Consider the following 15,963-nt stretch of genomic DNA (forward strand, 5'->3'; position numbering starts at 1 on the left):
GACAGCTGAGGGTTAATATCTGAGGGGAGGTGTGTAGCAGGAGGGGGACAGTGGCTAGAGGAGGAAAGGGGAAGGGTGCAGGGATCCCTTTGTGCTGCTGTCCTCTACTTTCCCCAGGGTATCCAAACTGTGCAGGTTTGGAGGAGACTAATTGCTGTCCCTGTTATCATTGTAGCCTTGCCATTCAAAGTGGTCATCATCTCTGTCATCCTGGCCTTGCTGGTCCTCACCGTCATCTCCCTGATCATCTTGATTGTCCTGTGGCAGAAGGTAAAAGAGGAGAGCATTCCCAGTGCAACTGTGGTACCCCCATGTCAGGGTGGCTGGGAAGAGCAAAGCTGTGAGCTTCTGCTCAGGCATGGGCCTGAAGAATGTCCCACCCATTCCAGGGATCACAGCTTCCCCTGGCATCTGTAGCCTAGATGGGGCATGAGGCAATGGCTGCAGGGACAAAAGACTCCCTGACAAAACCCATACACATCCCCCATGCCCTCTCTGACCCTCAGAGTCTCTGATCTCCCTTCCCCCTTTGCTCCCCTTTCCAGAAACCTCGTTACGAAATCCGCTGGAAGGTGATTGAGTCAGTCAGTTCCGATGGGCACGAGTACATCTACGTGGATCCCATGCAGCTCCCTTACGACTCCAGCTGGGAGGTGCCCAGGGACAAGCTGGTGTTAGGTAAAGGCTGTGCAGGTCCCACTGATGGACCTCTGGAGTCCTGGCTGTCGGGGGGTAATGGGTTTGGGATCTCCAAAAGAGATCAACCCAGAAAGGGCACAGAGATCCCTCAAGATATGATGTGGTCCTGGGACAGAAGGACCATCTGGGACCACAGTGGGAAGCCAGCTGCTCCCTTTGGCATGAGGCACTGGGTTATTCCTGGGTATCCTTTCCTGTGGCTGGAAGCTCCTTCCCTTCCTAGCCAGAGAAACCATCCCCAACCACAAACATCATAGCTTACCACCCCCTCCATGCCCACCAGGATGACTGCAGCGAGGCTGGTGGGGTTTCAGACAGAGGACTTGGCTTTTCCAAGCTCCTTATCTCAGCTGTCCTCAAAGACTATCCCCAACGTTGTCTCCTCGCTGTTTCCTTGCAGGACGCACTCTTGGCTCTGGTGCCTTTGGACGCGTGGTGGAGGCAACAGCCCACGGACTGAGCCATTCACAGTCCACCATGAAAGTGGCAGTCAAAATGCTCAAGTGTGAGTCATCCCCACACCATACCTTTCTCCCATCCCAAAGTTGTGGGGCCGAATAGTGCCCATGTTCTCCCCTCCTCACCCTGACACTCACACCAGCTCCCCCCAACAGCCACTGCCCGGAGCAGCGAGAAGCAAGCTCTCATGTCCGAGCTGAAGATCATGAGCCACTTGGGACCTCACCTCAACATCGTCAACTTGCTGGGGGCCTGCACCAAAGGAGGTAACTGAGTTCTGGGTGCCTTGTCTCCTCTCCCTGCTGCCATGGGCTGTGCTGAGCAGGAGAACTGCCCTCAGAGAGAGGAATTCCTGTTTTCTGGTTGAGAATAATTCACCCTTCCCTTAGAAAAGCCTTGTGGGGCTCTGACAGCCTTTCTTTCCAACCTGATTGAAACTGAGAAGGCATGTTTCTGTTAAGTCCCACCTCCCTCCTCAAACACAAATTTCACATTCCAAAAATGCTCAGTAGCAGAAAGATGGCTTTTCCCCCTGGTCCTGCCCTGACGTCCTGCAATCTGGTAATATCTCCGTGGGATGAAATTCACTGCCTTGGGACAGGACTGACACTGGTGCTCTCTCCCACCAGGGCCCATCTATATCATCACCGAGTACTGCCGCTACGGGGACCTGGTGGACTACCTGCACCGCAACAAGCACACCTTCCTGCAGTCCTACGGAGAGAAGGCACGGCGGGAGGCAGAGCTGTACGGGAACACCGCCAAGGAGGACCACGTGCAGAGGTACCTGGAAAACAGCTCTCACCTCCTCCCTGCTGCCTACCCCACCTTAGCCCCCATCAGTGCCAGGAAGGCTACCTATGTTTCCTCCAGACCAGTGAAATGAACGCTGGCCCAGCACTGGGGTACAGTTGGCCACCCTTCTACCATGTGAGACTGGCCCATGTGCCAACCAGCCATTTCAAACCAGCTCCTGGCAGATGGGGAGTTAGCAGAGGCAATCTGTGTGTCCTGGAGGCTGTTTTCTAGCACACACACTGGCTGCTCCATGCCAGTTGGGAATATTCCCTGGCATCATTAACTTACTGGCATAAACACAGCTACGCTTCAAGTAGAGAAGCGAAGCATTTCCCAGCATATCTTAACCCTTGGACACCTCAGCTCTGCATTTTCAGGGCAGGTCATGTTGCTACCGAGCCTAAGGGAGAAGTGCTAGAAGGAGTGTGGTTGCACAAGAGGTGCTAGAAGGAAAGGGAAATGGTCCTTCGTCCAGTTGCCAGCTGTGGGAGATGCAAGCAGATCGGTGCACAGAAACCATCCTGTAGGAAGTTAGAAAGCAGCATTTCCTCCCAGCATGCCAAAACAATAGTAAAATAGAGCAATATTAGGACATCAGCACAGCTGGCCCCCTGTGCTTTCTGCTTGAAGGTAGCCGAGATATTCCTAAGCCCTGAGCACAGCCTCCCAAGCCTGCTTGGACATGCCCCACAGCTCTGGCCATGCACAAGGTTTCCCTTGCCCAGCATCATCACATGGATGGCCTCAAGATGTTGCTTCAAGGACACAGTTGTTTCTTGCTCAGGGGATGCACAAGGATGCAGATGTTTGCTGGACCAAACTGGGAAGGTCTAACTGTGGACAGAGGGTTGTGTCCTGCCCATTCAGTTCAGCCTTCTCCAGGCCACTCCAGGCCAAGCTGGGAACATGCACGGCCAAGGTGGAGGGTTTCACCTGCCCAATCTGGTTTGGGTCTCCTGCCCTCCTGCCCTGTGGGTGCCTGTGGAACTGCAAGGCCCTGGATCCCCTTCCTGCCCTCCCTAGTGTGGAGCTCGTGTGCTGAGCCAAGCCTGTGCTCTGCCAGGCACCTGGAGATGTGCAGGGGAATGTGGCAGGGTGGTTTAAGGCTAGCACTGAGGACACCAGAGCTGTTAGGTGGTGGAAGGACATCTCCAGTGCCGTTCGCACTTCTCTGCACACATGATGCAGGGCTTCTTTCCCTGCTGCGTGGGACATTTCAGTGCTGGGGCTGCAGGAATTTCAGGAATTGCAGTCCCACAAATCATTGCTCTCATCCCCTGCATCTCCTCCTCTCTTCTGGATCTGAACAGCCTCTTTGCTTCCCCCTGCAGTCACCTCTCCTTGTCTGTGGAGAGCGATGGGGGCTACATGGACATGAGCAAGGACGACTCCCTGGATTATGTGCCCATGTCTGACATGAAGGGTGAAGTCAAGTACGCTGACATCGAGTCCTCTAACTATGGCACCCCATACGAGCTGGACAGCTATTCCCCATCAGGTAACAACTCAGCCACAGCGGGAGGGAGAGGTGCTTACATCGGGCACTGGATGCTTTTGCTTGCAGACATGGATGGTCAATATTGCAAAGGACATCACTGGAACAAGTCCAGCAGTGGTGGCAGATGCACTCGTGATGGGATTTCCCCATTCTGTCCCTTTGTCCCTCCACCGGTGGGCAGCCCATGAGTGTGCTGAGTAACACCAACATCTGTCTCTGCTTGTCCTTCAGCTCCTGAAAGAACAGACCGAGTGACACTGATAAACGAGTCTCCACTCCTCAGCTACATGGACTTGGTGGGCTTCAGCTTCCAGGTGGCCAACGGGATGGAGTTCCTGGCTTCCAAAAATGTAAGTATGACAGCTGGTCCGTGGTGCCTGCAGTAGTGGAGGCCAACAATGCTCTGCTGTGTCCTGTGGTCAGCTTCCACTCAGTGTCCCTCTGTCCATGCCAACCTCCTCATGGGAGAAGTGGTTGTGCACTTGAAGAGCTGCTGACCGCTTCTCTTTGGAAACAGCCCTGAGGATCAGCATGACTGTATTTGCACGTGACAGCTAACCCTGGCGTAGATCAAGCTTCAGACCTCAAATTCCCTGACTCTGAGCTCCTCCCAAGCCATGTGCAGCGCAGCTGTGGTGGTGTATCATCCCCATTTACAGGGATGACCAAACAGCGACAGCCTCACTGTGCTACAGCACAAGGCACTTCACAGCAGAGCTGCTACTCTCAGTGGACACCCCTATTGAACTACATTCTCTGAACCCCCCCAGACCTCATCAGAAGTGCTTGTTCAGTGGAAATTAAGCAATCACGGAGCACCAGGCTTTGGGATCTCCTAAGGTCTGGCTTAGCCCAGGGCAGGCAGTGATATAGTTGTCACAGGGGTAAGAAACAGGGTAGTGATGGCATCCATAACATGTGGAGAGAAATTCCTGGCTCCTTGCCTCCAGCCAGAAAGTCTGACCATCAGAAGCACATGGTCAGTGCTCCCCCATGGAGCACAGAAAAGAAGCTCCCAGCTTCCCACCACTTCCCACACGCTTTGCAGTGGTGTAATATCACCGAGCTTGCTGGTAACCTGGCAGGGTCTTGAGCAAACCTTGGGGCTGTTCATATGGAAAGCATCCAATGTGCCAGCAAACCAGGAGACACGAGCTAGGCCGGTGTAACTCTGATACCTTCAGACTGCTGGATTGGATTGTCCAAACAGAGATGGGAGACATTACCTCCTTGCCAGCCCTGGCAATCCCCTCCCTACTGAGTTGTTCCAATTGCCCTTGCCGGATTTGTATGCCTGTTGCTGTCATGGGGGTAGCAGTCCAGGTGAAGAGAGAAAATGTGGTAGCTCTGCTAGTGGCTTTGAGCCACGGTTGTCCCTAGAGGTGGAAGAGATGCCTCAAATGATGTCAGGTGAATGCTGTCCCTGCAGCCACAGAAATGGGCTTGGGCTGGAGCTGGGCTGCATCCTTGGGCTGTCTGGGGGCCCCTCACAGTGACAGTGCCCTGTCTCCCCCCTACAGTGTGTGCATCGTGACCTGGCTGCCAGGAACGTCCTCATCTGTGAGGGGAAGCTGGTGAAGATCTGTGACTTTGGCCTGGCGAGAGACATCATGAGGGATTCCAACTATATCTCCAAAGGCAGCGTGAGTACCAGGAGCCATGTAAGCCCCTTCCTTCTAGTGCTCTGGGCCTGGCACACCCTGTCATTGTGCCCAGGGGTGGTGACAGGGCAGGACTCCCAAGAGATGGTATCAACAGCCAAACTTCCTGTACCTGATGTGCTCCGCATGCTGTGGAGTAGCAGAATTGCATGCCCATATCTCCGGGCTCTTCCAGAAGAACCAGCAAAGAAACAGCAGCAGAGAAACTAAGGATTGTCCCCTGTAGAGCCCATCACTGGCAGCATTGCTGCATCCCTTCCCTGTGCGGTGCTGAGTCTGGTCCTGAGCCACAGGCAGGAGGAATGCAAGGTTAGGAAGCTTGATAGCACTGCAGTGAGTCACTGGCCACTCTGGGAAGAGGTTCACAGGCTTCTGCACTAACCACTAGACCACAGGGTAAGAGGAAGTGTTTTCCTGCGAGCAGCTACTTTCCAGAAAGATGTCTCCAGTCTTTCGAGGCAGGAGAGGATGAGGCTGTAACTGAGCTTCCACAGAACCAACCCTGTGACTTCAACAAAAGCATGGCCATTCCAGCCCTGGGGCGTTTGGGAATGTGCAACCCCAAGCAAAGCTGGCTGTGTGATTCCCAGAGAAATTGAGGCTGGCAGAGCTGAGAGTGGAGCCAGGCCACTCAAATCCCAATATTTATCTACTCTATGAACTGCTTAACTTCTCTTGTGCTTTCTCCCATGTGCATGGGATGGCAGACAGGCACTCAGTGCCTGGGCGGGGAGACCCTCCTGCAGAGGAGCTGGGGTTTCCAGTCCAGCCTTGGCATAGCTGCTTTTCCTTCCAAAACAGGAAATGAAACTGAGCCCCTTTGCAATCCTTCCTGGAGATTATTTTGGTATTCATTGTGCAAGCGAATCCCAGGAACAGCACGGCCAGTGCTGCATACAGGCTGGTCAAGTGAGGCTCCTTGTCGTGTCTCACTCTGATTGAGTGTCCTTCGGCTTTTTTCTGACCATCCAATAGCCCTCTCCAGCCTGGTCTCAGATTTTCAAAGTCCAAATAGGCCTGGACTTCCTTCAGGAATGCTGTGGTCATGTTGTCCAAGTCCGTGGACTCCCCAGGAACTAAGGAACAGAGAATGCACACCACGACAGCTCATCATGGCAGACAGTGAAGAAAACGGGTGTAGCACACCTGCTCTTTCCTCCTGCCTGCTGGGTCCATCCTGCACAGGGAAAGAGGAAACCTGTTCATCCAAGAAGTGGCTGACAGCAGATGTCAGCAGACACATTGGGATGACTGGCAGCTCTGAAGGGTCTTCTCTGCTTGTAAATTGGGTGTCAGGCTCTCATGTCTTGAAAGAAGTTCTGTAGATGCTGCTGACTCTCTTCGTGTTCTATTTTTTCCTCTTAGACCTTCTTGCCCCTTAAGTGGATGGCTCCAGAGAGCATCTTCAACAACCTCTACACCACCCTGAGTGATGTGTGGTCTTTCGGAATTCTCCTCTGGGAGATATTCACTCTAGGTAAGTGCCCAGGAGATCATGGTGGTGTAGGTCTGATGGCATGTTAGAGGGATTCCTTCCTGGAGACAACAGAAATCCATTTCTAATCCCCAAGTCCCAACCTTACTAGTCAGGGTAGCACTTCATTCCCTGTCTCCTTCTTTCCCATGCTGACGTTGCCATTTGGAAGTGAAATGAAACAGGAAAGGTAAAGAGAAAAGGGAGCCTTGGTGTGAAATGCATGTTGGCATGGAGGTCGCAGGCAATCCACCAGCCTAATTTCCTGCTCTTCCTTTGCACCCAGGGGGGACTCCATACCCTGAACTGCCTATGAACGAACAGTTCTACAATGCCATCAAACGTGGCTATCGGATGTCCAAACCCACCCATGCCTCTGATGAAATGTAAGTGCTGCCCATAAGCGTTTGCCCTGGTCCTGCCCTACACGAACTATGGAAGCTTTTCTGCTTCTGTTTCCCCACCTGTTCGCTCACCAGAGTTCTTTCTCTTCCCTCCTGCTAGCTACGATATCATGCAGAAATGCTGGGAGGAGAAGTTTGAGATCAGACCATCCTTCTCACAGCTGGTGGTGCTTATGGGAAACCTCTTGGTGGATTGCTACAGAAAGGTATGCTCAAAGGATCCTGTGCTGGAAGGACAGAAGAGGGTGGGTGTTCTGTATAGGATGTTCCCTTGGTTAGGACCCAAAATCAGGGTTTGGAGACTGGTGTTAATGTGCTGCTGTGCCAGAGGGTTTTCCTGCATTAGTTTGAACAGCCAATGAAGGTGGTTTGGGCATCCTGGGGTCATTGCTGAGGCAACTGGCATCATCAGGCAGGCAGCTGGTATCTCAGCAACTGCGGAAATCAGAACTGGCAGGAGATCAAAAACCTGCCTCCAACTGTTTGGGATTTTGGAGCTGTGGAGTTGTGTCCCTGATCTCTCCCTTAAGAAATGTTCATGACTTGTCTTTGGTGAAGTCAGGGCAGCTGAACCCAGCCAGATGTCAGCCCCTCTAGAGAAAGCCTAACAGAAGGAAAGCAAATACAAGACAAATTTTCTCCACTCACAAAATCTTCCCGTTTCTTTGGTAACTTGCTTTGCGAGAGCAGAGGTACCATCAGGTGGATGAAGAGTTCATGAGGAGTGACCACCCCGCTGTTGTCCGCACAAGACCCACAATCCCCGGGCTGAACAATGCCAGGCTTACCCCCAACTCCCCTACCGGCAGCATCCTCTACACATCCGTGCACCAGAACGGGGGAGAGAACGACTATATCATCCCTCTTCCTGACCCCAAACCAGAGGCAATCTGTGATCTTCCTCAGGAGGCCTCCATCAGCCGGGCCAGGTAAAAACATCTGAGCATTGTGCCTTCCCTTGGGTGAGAGAGACTTGGGACAAGGCATTCATTTCTCTCTCCTCCTGTTTCCCTTCAGCTCAACACTGAACGAGGCCAACACATCATCTACAATATCCTGTGACAGCCCTCTGGGCCTCCGACAGGATGAGGAGCAGGAATCCGACCCACAGCCAGGCCCCTTCCCTTGACAGGCTAAATCTGAAAGTGGGGGCCTTAGGAGGAAATGGGAAGGCTTTGCTATGGGATGGGTTTACCAGGAGAGAAGAAGGGCAGTGTCATCTTCATCTGAGGTGCTGCAACCTTGCATGAGCCTGCTGGGATGAAGATGAACCAGAGGAGCTGGGATTTGAGCTAAGATGGGCTATCGTGTCATGTCCCTGTACATCAGCTGGCACAGCTGGGGACAAGAGACCCCACTTCCAAGGAGCAGGGCACACTGTGGTGCATGGTCCACAACCCTCAAACACAACTTTTATGTTGTGTTTGAGGGCTGAATAGACCCAAGCGATATTGTCTGTCCCCTGTGGAAAGCTTCTCAGATAGGCTGGGACTGGCAGGAGATTGGCACACTTTCCAACCATTGGGAATCCTCTCTCACCCTTGGGTGAGAGAGACTTGGGACAAGGCATTCATTTCTCTCTCCTCCTGTTTCCCTTCAGCTCAACACTGAACGAGGCCAACACATCATCTACAATATCCTGTGACAGCCCTCTGGGCCTCCGACAGGATGAGGAGCAGGAATCCGACCCACAGCCAGGCTGCCAGGAACCAACCACAGGTCACCAAGAGGTGGAGGAGAGTTTCCTGTAGTCAGAGCTGGGCTGACTCTGCATCTCCCCATGGCGAGACCAGCTGAGGGGCTGACCCAGACATCGCAGAGAGCCATGCTTTGTGCTTTGCTGGGACATCCCCACCTGTCCCAGCATTCCTCTTTCCCTCCCATCTCCCAGTGTTTTTGGGGTGGGGAATTAAAGACTTTTCCCCATTGGCATCCTCCTCCCCCTTACGAAGAGGTGGCTCAGTGTCACTAACTTTCCAGATCACTGCCATGTCCTCCTCAGTGATCAAACCACTGCAGGAGGGAGACATCTCACAGACTAACATCTTCTTTTCAAGTGGAAGACGTGGGTTGGATCTCCACAAGAGACACCACTTTCTGCATTGCTAAGATGATACTCCAGCCTCTTCCCCCTCCATGGTGATGAGTCTCATCTCCTCTGCACCAGCACTTCTCTGATGGTCTCAGCACCAGCCACACTGTGGTTCTGTGAAATGCCACCGGGACAGATGATTTGCTTGGGGCCCATTGCTGGGGTGTAGAGAACCTGCAACACCAACCTTCAGCTGCTGGAGATGAAGAGTAAATTGGGGAGATTCCCCTCCAAGCACAGCCAAGTCCTGGAGAGACCAGCCAGGGTCTCAGAGATACTGAATCACCGTTCTCCTTTTTTGACAGTTCTTCTATGGTGGATAGAGCATCACAAGCACTACAGGTACCCATGGCTCTGAGGCACAGCTCTGCGCCCACCTAGAGGGGCTGTCACAACCTCACACCCTATTGTGCCCAGCGTGGCACCAGGACCTCCAAGGGCATGCCAGGAACTCAAAGTGCTCTCACAATGACCCTGTTGTAGTAGCAAAGAGGGCAGTCCGGTGTTGTTTATGTTGTCTGTGTGGACACTAAGCTAATTATTCTCCATTGAAGATTTAAAGGGAACAAATATATTAATCCACTAGCCAGGGCCAGTATAAGGAAGCAATATGGCTATTCATTAATCTACTGCCACTAATCCCAGCTCATCTGCTGGGAAATCATATAATCCCGCCAGCTGCAAAATCTTTGTGCCTTATCTTGGGGAAGCAAGGGCTCCCTTGCGATAGACTGTTCACCCAAACACCCTTTCTCAGGGTGGGAGATCTCACCGGTCCCTCCTGACTCATAGCAAGACTATGAGGAGCAATAAGGAAGCCAGAACACCAACCCGGGGACGTCTCAAAAGGCAGAGAAGGAGAGAGGCTGGGAAGCTGTTTGGTCAGGGCTGAACTGTATCTCACACCCTGCCACCTTCTAGGAGCCAGGCACAGCCACTTCCACCCTGCCAGGGCTGTGGATGAAGTGTCCTGGGGAAGCAAGCGGAGCAACAGGAATCGGGAAGAATTCCTCTCTCTTGGAAAGTGTTTTGAAGAAGAAAAGGGCAGAGACCTTCCTCCTGCTTCCTGCCTCCTTCCTTTCTTCTCACAGGCAAGCCTGGGACTTCTTGTGCTCTCAGCTGCCACTTGAATGAGGAGACTCGAAGCAGGAGGAACACCAGGCTTTGGAAATCAGTGGTGAACCCCACCTCTGCAGAGATGAACACTACCCCCCCCACCCAAACCTCCAGCTCTCACACCATAGAAACTAGCAGGGTTGTTTTTTTTTTTTTTTCTGAAAGGAGAAGTTTCACCTTGCACAGAGCTCTGTTCGCTGCATGCCCCCCAACTCCCATTAACCCCTTCATTGCCCTACCCATGCACATCTCTCTGTGCATCCCACGAAAAAAACGCACAGGCAGGTTTACAAATTCAGAAATTCCATCAGCATCTTGCTGGCCTTCCGCCACCGCAGAGCCACTGAGAATTATTTTTCCTTTAAATATGAAAATTCTGCCAGAAATCCCTAGCAAAACAGCTTCTGTTTTAAGTTGTCTATCATCGCAGTGCTGCCGCTTATGCAGCTAAAAGAGGAGTAGACGTTTTGTGGGCTGATGTCCTTGGTAAAATGTGAACATAAGAAATAGCACTTTTATTGGCAGCCAGTAGAGTATATTTTCAGCCCGTGTGGTCAGATTCCCCACCATCCGTAGGAAACACACTGTGAATAACAACTGTTTTTCCATGCTCTGCTCCTCCTGCTTGCAAGGAAGGAGCCATCTTCTGTGGCCACAGCTCATAAAATGACGCTAACCACGGAGAAGCAGTAACTTATGAGATCCTTGAGGTCAGACCACTTTATTTTTCTAACATGTAAGGTGCTTGGGAGGATCCGTGTCACTGCAACTTGAGCCCATAGGATGGCACATCAGATCATCCTAATAGCCCCTGTCTGTCTGCACCAGCTCCATTTTTAATTTCTCCTTCTCTATCAAAGGCGACCAGAAGTACCCAGTACTCCAGCTGAGGCCAAATCTAGACTTCACACAGGGCATTAATAGTTCTGGTCTGTACTGGATTTGACTTGTCTGGTGTAGCTTTTCCCAGCCAGAGCATACTGGCAGTTTGGAGTCATCCTCTGACCAGTTTAAGCACCTACGTCTTTCTACTCTTCCAGCATTTCCAACCAAGATACTCCCTGCTGTTCCAGACATTGGGTCATCAGCACATTTCATTAACAAACTGTTATTTTTGGGCTGGACTGAATAATAAAAATATTAAATACTTCTAGCATCAAGAGCAACCCTAGAGAGCTACTTTTACTACCTCCATCCAGCCCAAAGATTTCCCCATCAATTAACCCCTTCTCATCCTCCATTTGGCCATTTACTTACTTACTTCACAAATCCTGTACTAAACTCCATCTTGTACAGATTAATTACCAATTATATTACTAATTCCCCACTATCAAATACTTTCCACAGTCCTGAAAGAGGAGACCTATTTCTTCTCCCTGCTGGGGGAACTCAGGTATCCTGTCCTAATAGCTGGACATTAGCTGCACTTGGGCGCCTATTGCATTTTTTTCCCGTTTGTAGATTTATTGAAGTTATTCTTTGCATCAGAACCTGTTCTGGCTGCTGACAGGGTGCTAATCCCCACTTCCCTCCTCCTTCTTCAAGTAGGTACGTCAGACTCTTTGTAAAACGGTACCGGTCCCCACTCCAGAGAGATACGACCAAATATTTGCCTTTGGCCCCGTGATTGCAAGGGCCAAGTCTTGCACTTTTGTGGTACTTTCCTGTCCCCTACTCAACCATTCCCGTCACCATTTCGCACGCCCGCTGCAGCGAGCAGACCTTCTCAGCCAGGGACAGGCTGGCAGCTGGGCAAAGCCACCAGGTTTTGCTAAGCATCCCTGTGCAGCCCTCCGCAAAGAGAGGGCTTGGCAGGGCTGAGGCTTTCAGCAGTGCCCCCAGACAAGCTCTTGATGCTCGGGCACCCAGCTCCAGTCCCCCACTGCCTCCCTCTCTGCTGCCGACATTCCAGTCCCTGCGTAACCCAGGGGGTGAGGGCCAGGAGAAGCCATCTGCTGTTCTGGGCCCATCGGTTTTGTAGCCATAATTTCTCCGGTGAGACTCTGAAGGGAACCGGTCCCTCCAGGTTTTTAGTTTCAATCATCAGTCTGTTCGTTTGGGTGTGTTTTTGTGTTTAGAGGTGGACCCAAACTGAGCCCCCCCAAAAAGGAACACGTGCCACAGCTTGGGCCCACCTCTAGTGCAATATCTTTTATTTGTATTTTATATTTTACTCTGCAGCTGTTGCATCGTTATCAGCACCAGTATATGCATAATCCTACTGCCAGTCACTATTTCATACATACCTACGTGTATCCCAGAAACTAATGTGACACCCCGGTGTCTCTTTCCACATTTAAGATGCTCCTCAGACTGACACGTTCACAGGTTTTAATCCTTTGGTCCTTCTCGGTTTGAGCGTGTTGTTACTTTTCTTTTTTTCTTTTTTTTTTAAAGCGAGAGTGTCACGTTTAGTGTTTGTTTGTGTCGTGTTAAGAAATCTAGAGCACAGCGGACTTTACTTGTAACTCAGTTGTCTCTGTTCACCTGCCAAGGGGACAGCGGCAGAGTCCCACGGGGACGGGAGGCAGAAGGGCAGCGCAGATGTGCAGCCAGAGGGAAGTTCAGCCAGAACTGAGAAATGGCTCTTCCCCTTCTTCCCAGTCTGGGCTCTGGGCTGGGGGAGAGACAGCACCACAAATACAGGGTGCTGGGCAGTGGGTTCGGTTTGGGCTGTGGGGAAGCTGGGCCAGTGTAAAGCCGGGCAGATCTGGGGAAGGGGATTTCACAGATGTCTTCTTCTAGGGGGGCTTTTTCTAAAACAGAATGTGAACTGATAGCTTGAGGAGGCAAAGCCTGTGGAAGAGCTCTGGTCAGGCTCCGTGCTTAGCTCCCTGGCTGTGCTCCCACCTGGAGAACATGAAGGTCGCCCTTGGGCAACCTTTGGTAGCCTTTTGGCAGCTTTCACCCTGGGTGGTTTGCACAGGCAGAGAGCAGCCAGGGCGGCTGCAGGTCCTCACTGGGCACCGAGCATCTCCTGGGCCATGCAGAGGTCCTTCCCTCAGCAGATCTCAAACCTACCTGGATGCTGAGCAGCCAGGGTTGACTGTAACGGTGGAGAAACCATTCTGTCTGCAGGACTTGCCCAGGGCAGGCTAGGTACTCTTAAAAAATCAGATTTTGCGGGCCAGCACATGGGTAGCTGGGCTCCCAGCATAATTCCCATGTTTCACCCAGGGGAATCGAAGTGAGGCTGAAGTCTTTGCTAAGATGGACCTAATTGGCTTGGGCAAAGGCAGGGGAACTGCTCCGGTGTAGCTCCAGCAGCACTTTGGAGAGATGACTCTTGCAGGGGTGGGAGGAAGCAGGGAAGCCAACTCGTGCTGGGAGGCCTGCAGTGTCCCATCATTCCTGTCCTTCCTCCTCCATGGATTGCACCAGAACTGCAAAGCTTGCCCAAAGAGTACTCTCTGCCCTCTCCCCCTCCTGCTGGCTTGCTGGCAGCACGCAGCATCTCTGCAGCATCTCTGAAGAGAAGCAGCACCTGCCTCCATGCTGTCTGTCAGAAACCATCCTGAGGGGAAAGACAAAAACAGAGTTCAGACTAAGGTACCAAAGAGTTAACATTTTCCTAGGTTTACAGATGTATTTGTAGGATTTGTACTATGTCACATCTATAGCCATGAGATATTATTTTTATGCTGTAAACTTTTACAAATACGTTTTTAAAGAAAGAGTTTAAAAATAAAGGTGTTTTTCTTTTTGCAAAGTTCCATCTCTTCCTTTGTTCGCCTGGTTTTGGTGGCTCCCGCTCAGATGGGGCTGGGAGCACGGCTTAACCACGTCGTGGGTGAAGGCTAAGCACGTTAATACGCTGTGCATGACCCCAACGCTCAGCGAAAGCCAAGCTGGGAGCCAGGCAGAGGGAAGCACGGCAAGGCAACAGCCCAGACCAGAGACCAGGTAAGGAAAAGGGGTTGCCAACAGGGCAGGGTTTGCCCCATCTCGCTGGTAACTGGGTCTCGTTGCACTGGGAGGAGGTGGGGAGAGGGAAGGACACGGGGAACAGTTCCCATGTGTGTCCCCGGTGCAGGAGGTTCAGGCCAGCAGCCCCCAACAAGGGCTTGACATGCTCCTTGGAGCACTGTGGGTCTGCACACACATCAGGGTAGGGATGCAGGAGCTGCCAGACTGAGCAGAGCTGGGCTGAAGGAGATGGGAGACACCACAGTGCTCTTGATTTTTCCACATAGTTTAATATCTCAGGGCAGCGGGAGAGACTCAGGGAAGCAACGGGGCAGGGCACCAGCAGGAACCACATTGCAGTGCGCAGGGCTCCCCATGTCCTGCTCTCCTCCGAGCTGGGTTCTCCCCTCTCTCTGGGATCAGGAATTCACTGATAATCTTTAAAGATGCAACCCCTAAAATACTGGTTCTCCTCACAACCACTCCATCAGGTCCACATGCCCCCCTGCTTTCCTCCTGCTCCCCTCAAGTCCCCACTGGCAGCAGTCGCATCTCCCTCAGCTCCTGGAAACCCCTTGTGTACCCAAAGGACCAGGGCACTGGCTGCAGCAGGAGATGGGTCCAAGTCCCAGGAAGGCTCATCTCTCCCCCACAGCCTGTCCTGGGCTCCTGTCTTTGCTCAGTTTGCCAGAGAGGAGGTTTGCAGGCTCCCTGACCAGCTCAGGCTGATTCTCCCCAGATACGCTCTGAGTCACCTGGCACAGCTCAGCCACGACAAGCAGACGGGGCATTTTTCTCCAGGAGCTGAATCAGCGGGGGAAAAAAATCACCTCGTCTCCAGAGAAGCTGCAGCAGAAGCTTGGGGGGAAGCAGGGAGGAGGAATTGGTAGACCTCAGCCCCAAACCCATCTGTCTCTCACTGCCCAGTCCCTGCCTGGCAGGTCTTTGCTAAATTGGGATGCCCCGAGGAGGGGTTATGGGGCTGGGAATGAGTAGGCAGACACGGGGACCTCCAGCAGGGCATTTTTCCTACCCCAAAACAAGTCTCCTCTCCTGAGATGAGACAGACACCTCCTGGAAGACCTCAGGGAAGCAGAGAAACTCAGTGGAGACAAACCCTGGCCCACCGCAAACAGGGTTTTTAGCTGTTTAGGTACCAACAGCTGACTCAGGACAAGGGTGTTCCACTTGTGTCCCCAGACTGCTGCAGGGCAGTTCAGGCAGGCAGGACACCATGGCCAGCTGTACTCAGTGCAGGGGTCCTGTAGGGCTGGAATGGTCCAGCCCCGCTCCCAGCCTGGGAAACAAGCCTGAGCTCCCAGTGCTCCCAACCAGGGCTCACAGCAGCCTCCACTCTCCCCTCCATAACCAGCTCCTGGCACACCTTCCTAGCCAACAGGGCCTCCACAGACATCTCTGGGCTTCAAGCAGCTCAAAGTCAGGCTGCAGCTCCTCTGAGAGCATCCCTGCCCCTTGCTCAGACTGCTTGGGCCCATAAGTGCCAGCAGCACTCTCTGGGGTGCAGCCCTCATGCAGGAAGAGATGGCCACCAATGAAGAGGAACCCCAGCAGACAGATCGTCCCACTGAACATCCCCAGGTGTGCCCAGCCCAGCTCGGGGACCCACATGTACCACCTGTGGACCACTGCCATCAGAGACGGTCTGCAAGGGGCCTCCTCAAAGAGAAGGGAGGCGAGAGACTGTTTCCCTTCTCTGTATTAGAACTGTCTGGTTTAATACTTGTTCACACTGGTGAGTCAGTTCTCTCTGAGCTGGCATTCGTTCCTGGAAAAAAAAAAAACACAACCAAACTTAAAAGGAAGAAGGAGAGAAACAAACATCCTTTAAAAAGCCC

General features: G+C 52.4%; 1 protein-coding gene across 2 annotated transcripts in view; it reads left to right on the forward strand.

Moving 5' to 3' along the window:
• PDGFRB (platelet-derived growth factor receptor, beta polypeptide) overlaps positions 1–13,910 on the forward strand; it is a 35,271-nt gene extending 21,361 nt beyond the window's left edge. For both annotated transcript variants that reach the window (XM_014948139.1, XM_014948138.1), the window contains exons 12-25: positions 176–270; positions 546–678; positions 1,100–1,204; positions 1,314–1,424; positions 1,788–1,941; positions 3,288–3,454; positions 3,686–3,804; positions 4,975–5,097; positions 6,481–6,592; positions 6,876–6,975; positions 7,094–7,199; positions 7,684–7,922; positions 8,011–8,108; positions 8,692–13,910. In XM_014948139.1, the coding sequence (XP_014803625.1) occupies positions 176–270; positions 546–678; positions 1,100–1,204; positions 1,314–1,424; positions 1,788–1,941; positions 3,288–3,454; positions 3,686–3,804; positions 4,975–5,097; positions 6,481–6,592; positions 6,876–6,975; positions 7,094–7,199; positions 7,684–7,922; positions 8,011–8,108; positions 8,692–8,744 (1,715 nt within the window). In that variant the 3' untranslated portion in view covers positions 8,745–13,910. The remainder of the gene's footprint in view (positions 1–175; positions 271–545; positions 679–1,099; positions 1,205–1,313; positions 1,425–1,787; positions 1,942–3,287; positions 3,455–3,685; positions 3,805–4,974; positions 5,098–6,480; positions 6,593–6,875; positions 6,976–7,093; positions 7,200–7,683; positions 7,923–8,010; positions 8,109–8,691) is intronic.
• Positions 13,911–15,963: the final 2,053 nt, after the last annotated feature.

Source organism: Calidris pugnax, unplaced genomic scaffold (genome assembly GCF_001431845.1).
Source record: "Calidris pugnax isolate Ruff unplaced genomic scaffold, ASM143184v1 scaffold27, whole genome shotgun sequence".
Lineage (NCBI taxonomy): Eukaryota > Metazoa > Chordata > Aves > Charadriiformes > Scolopacidae > Calidris > Calidris pugnax.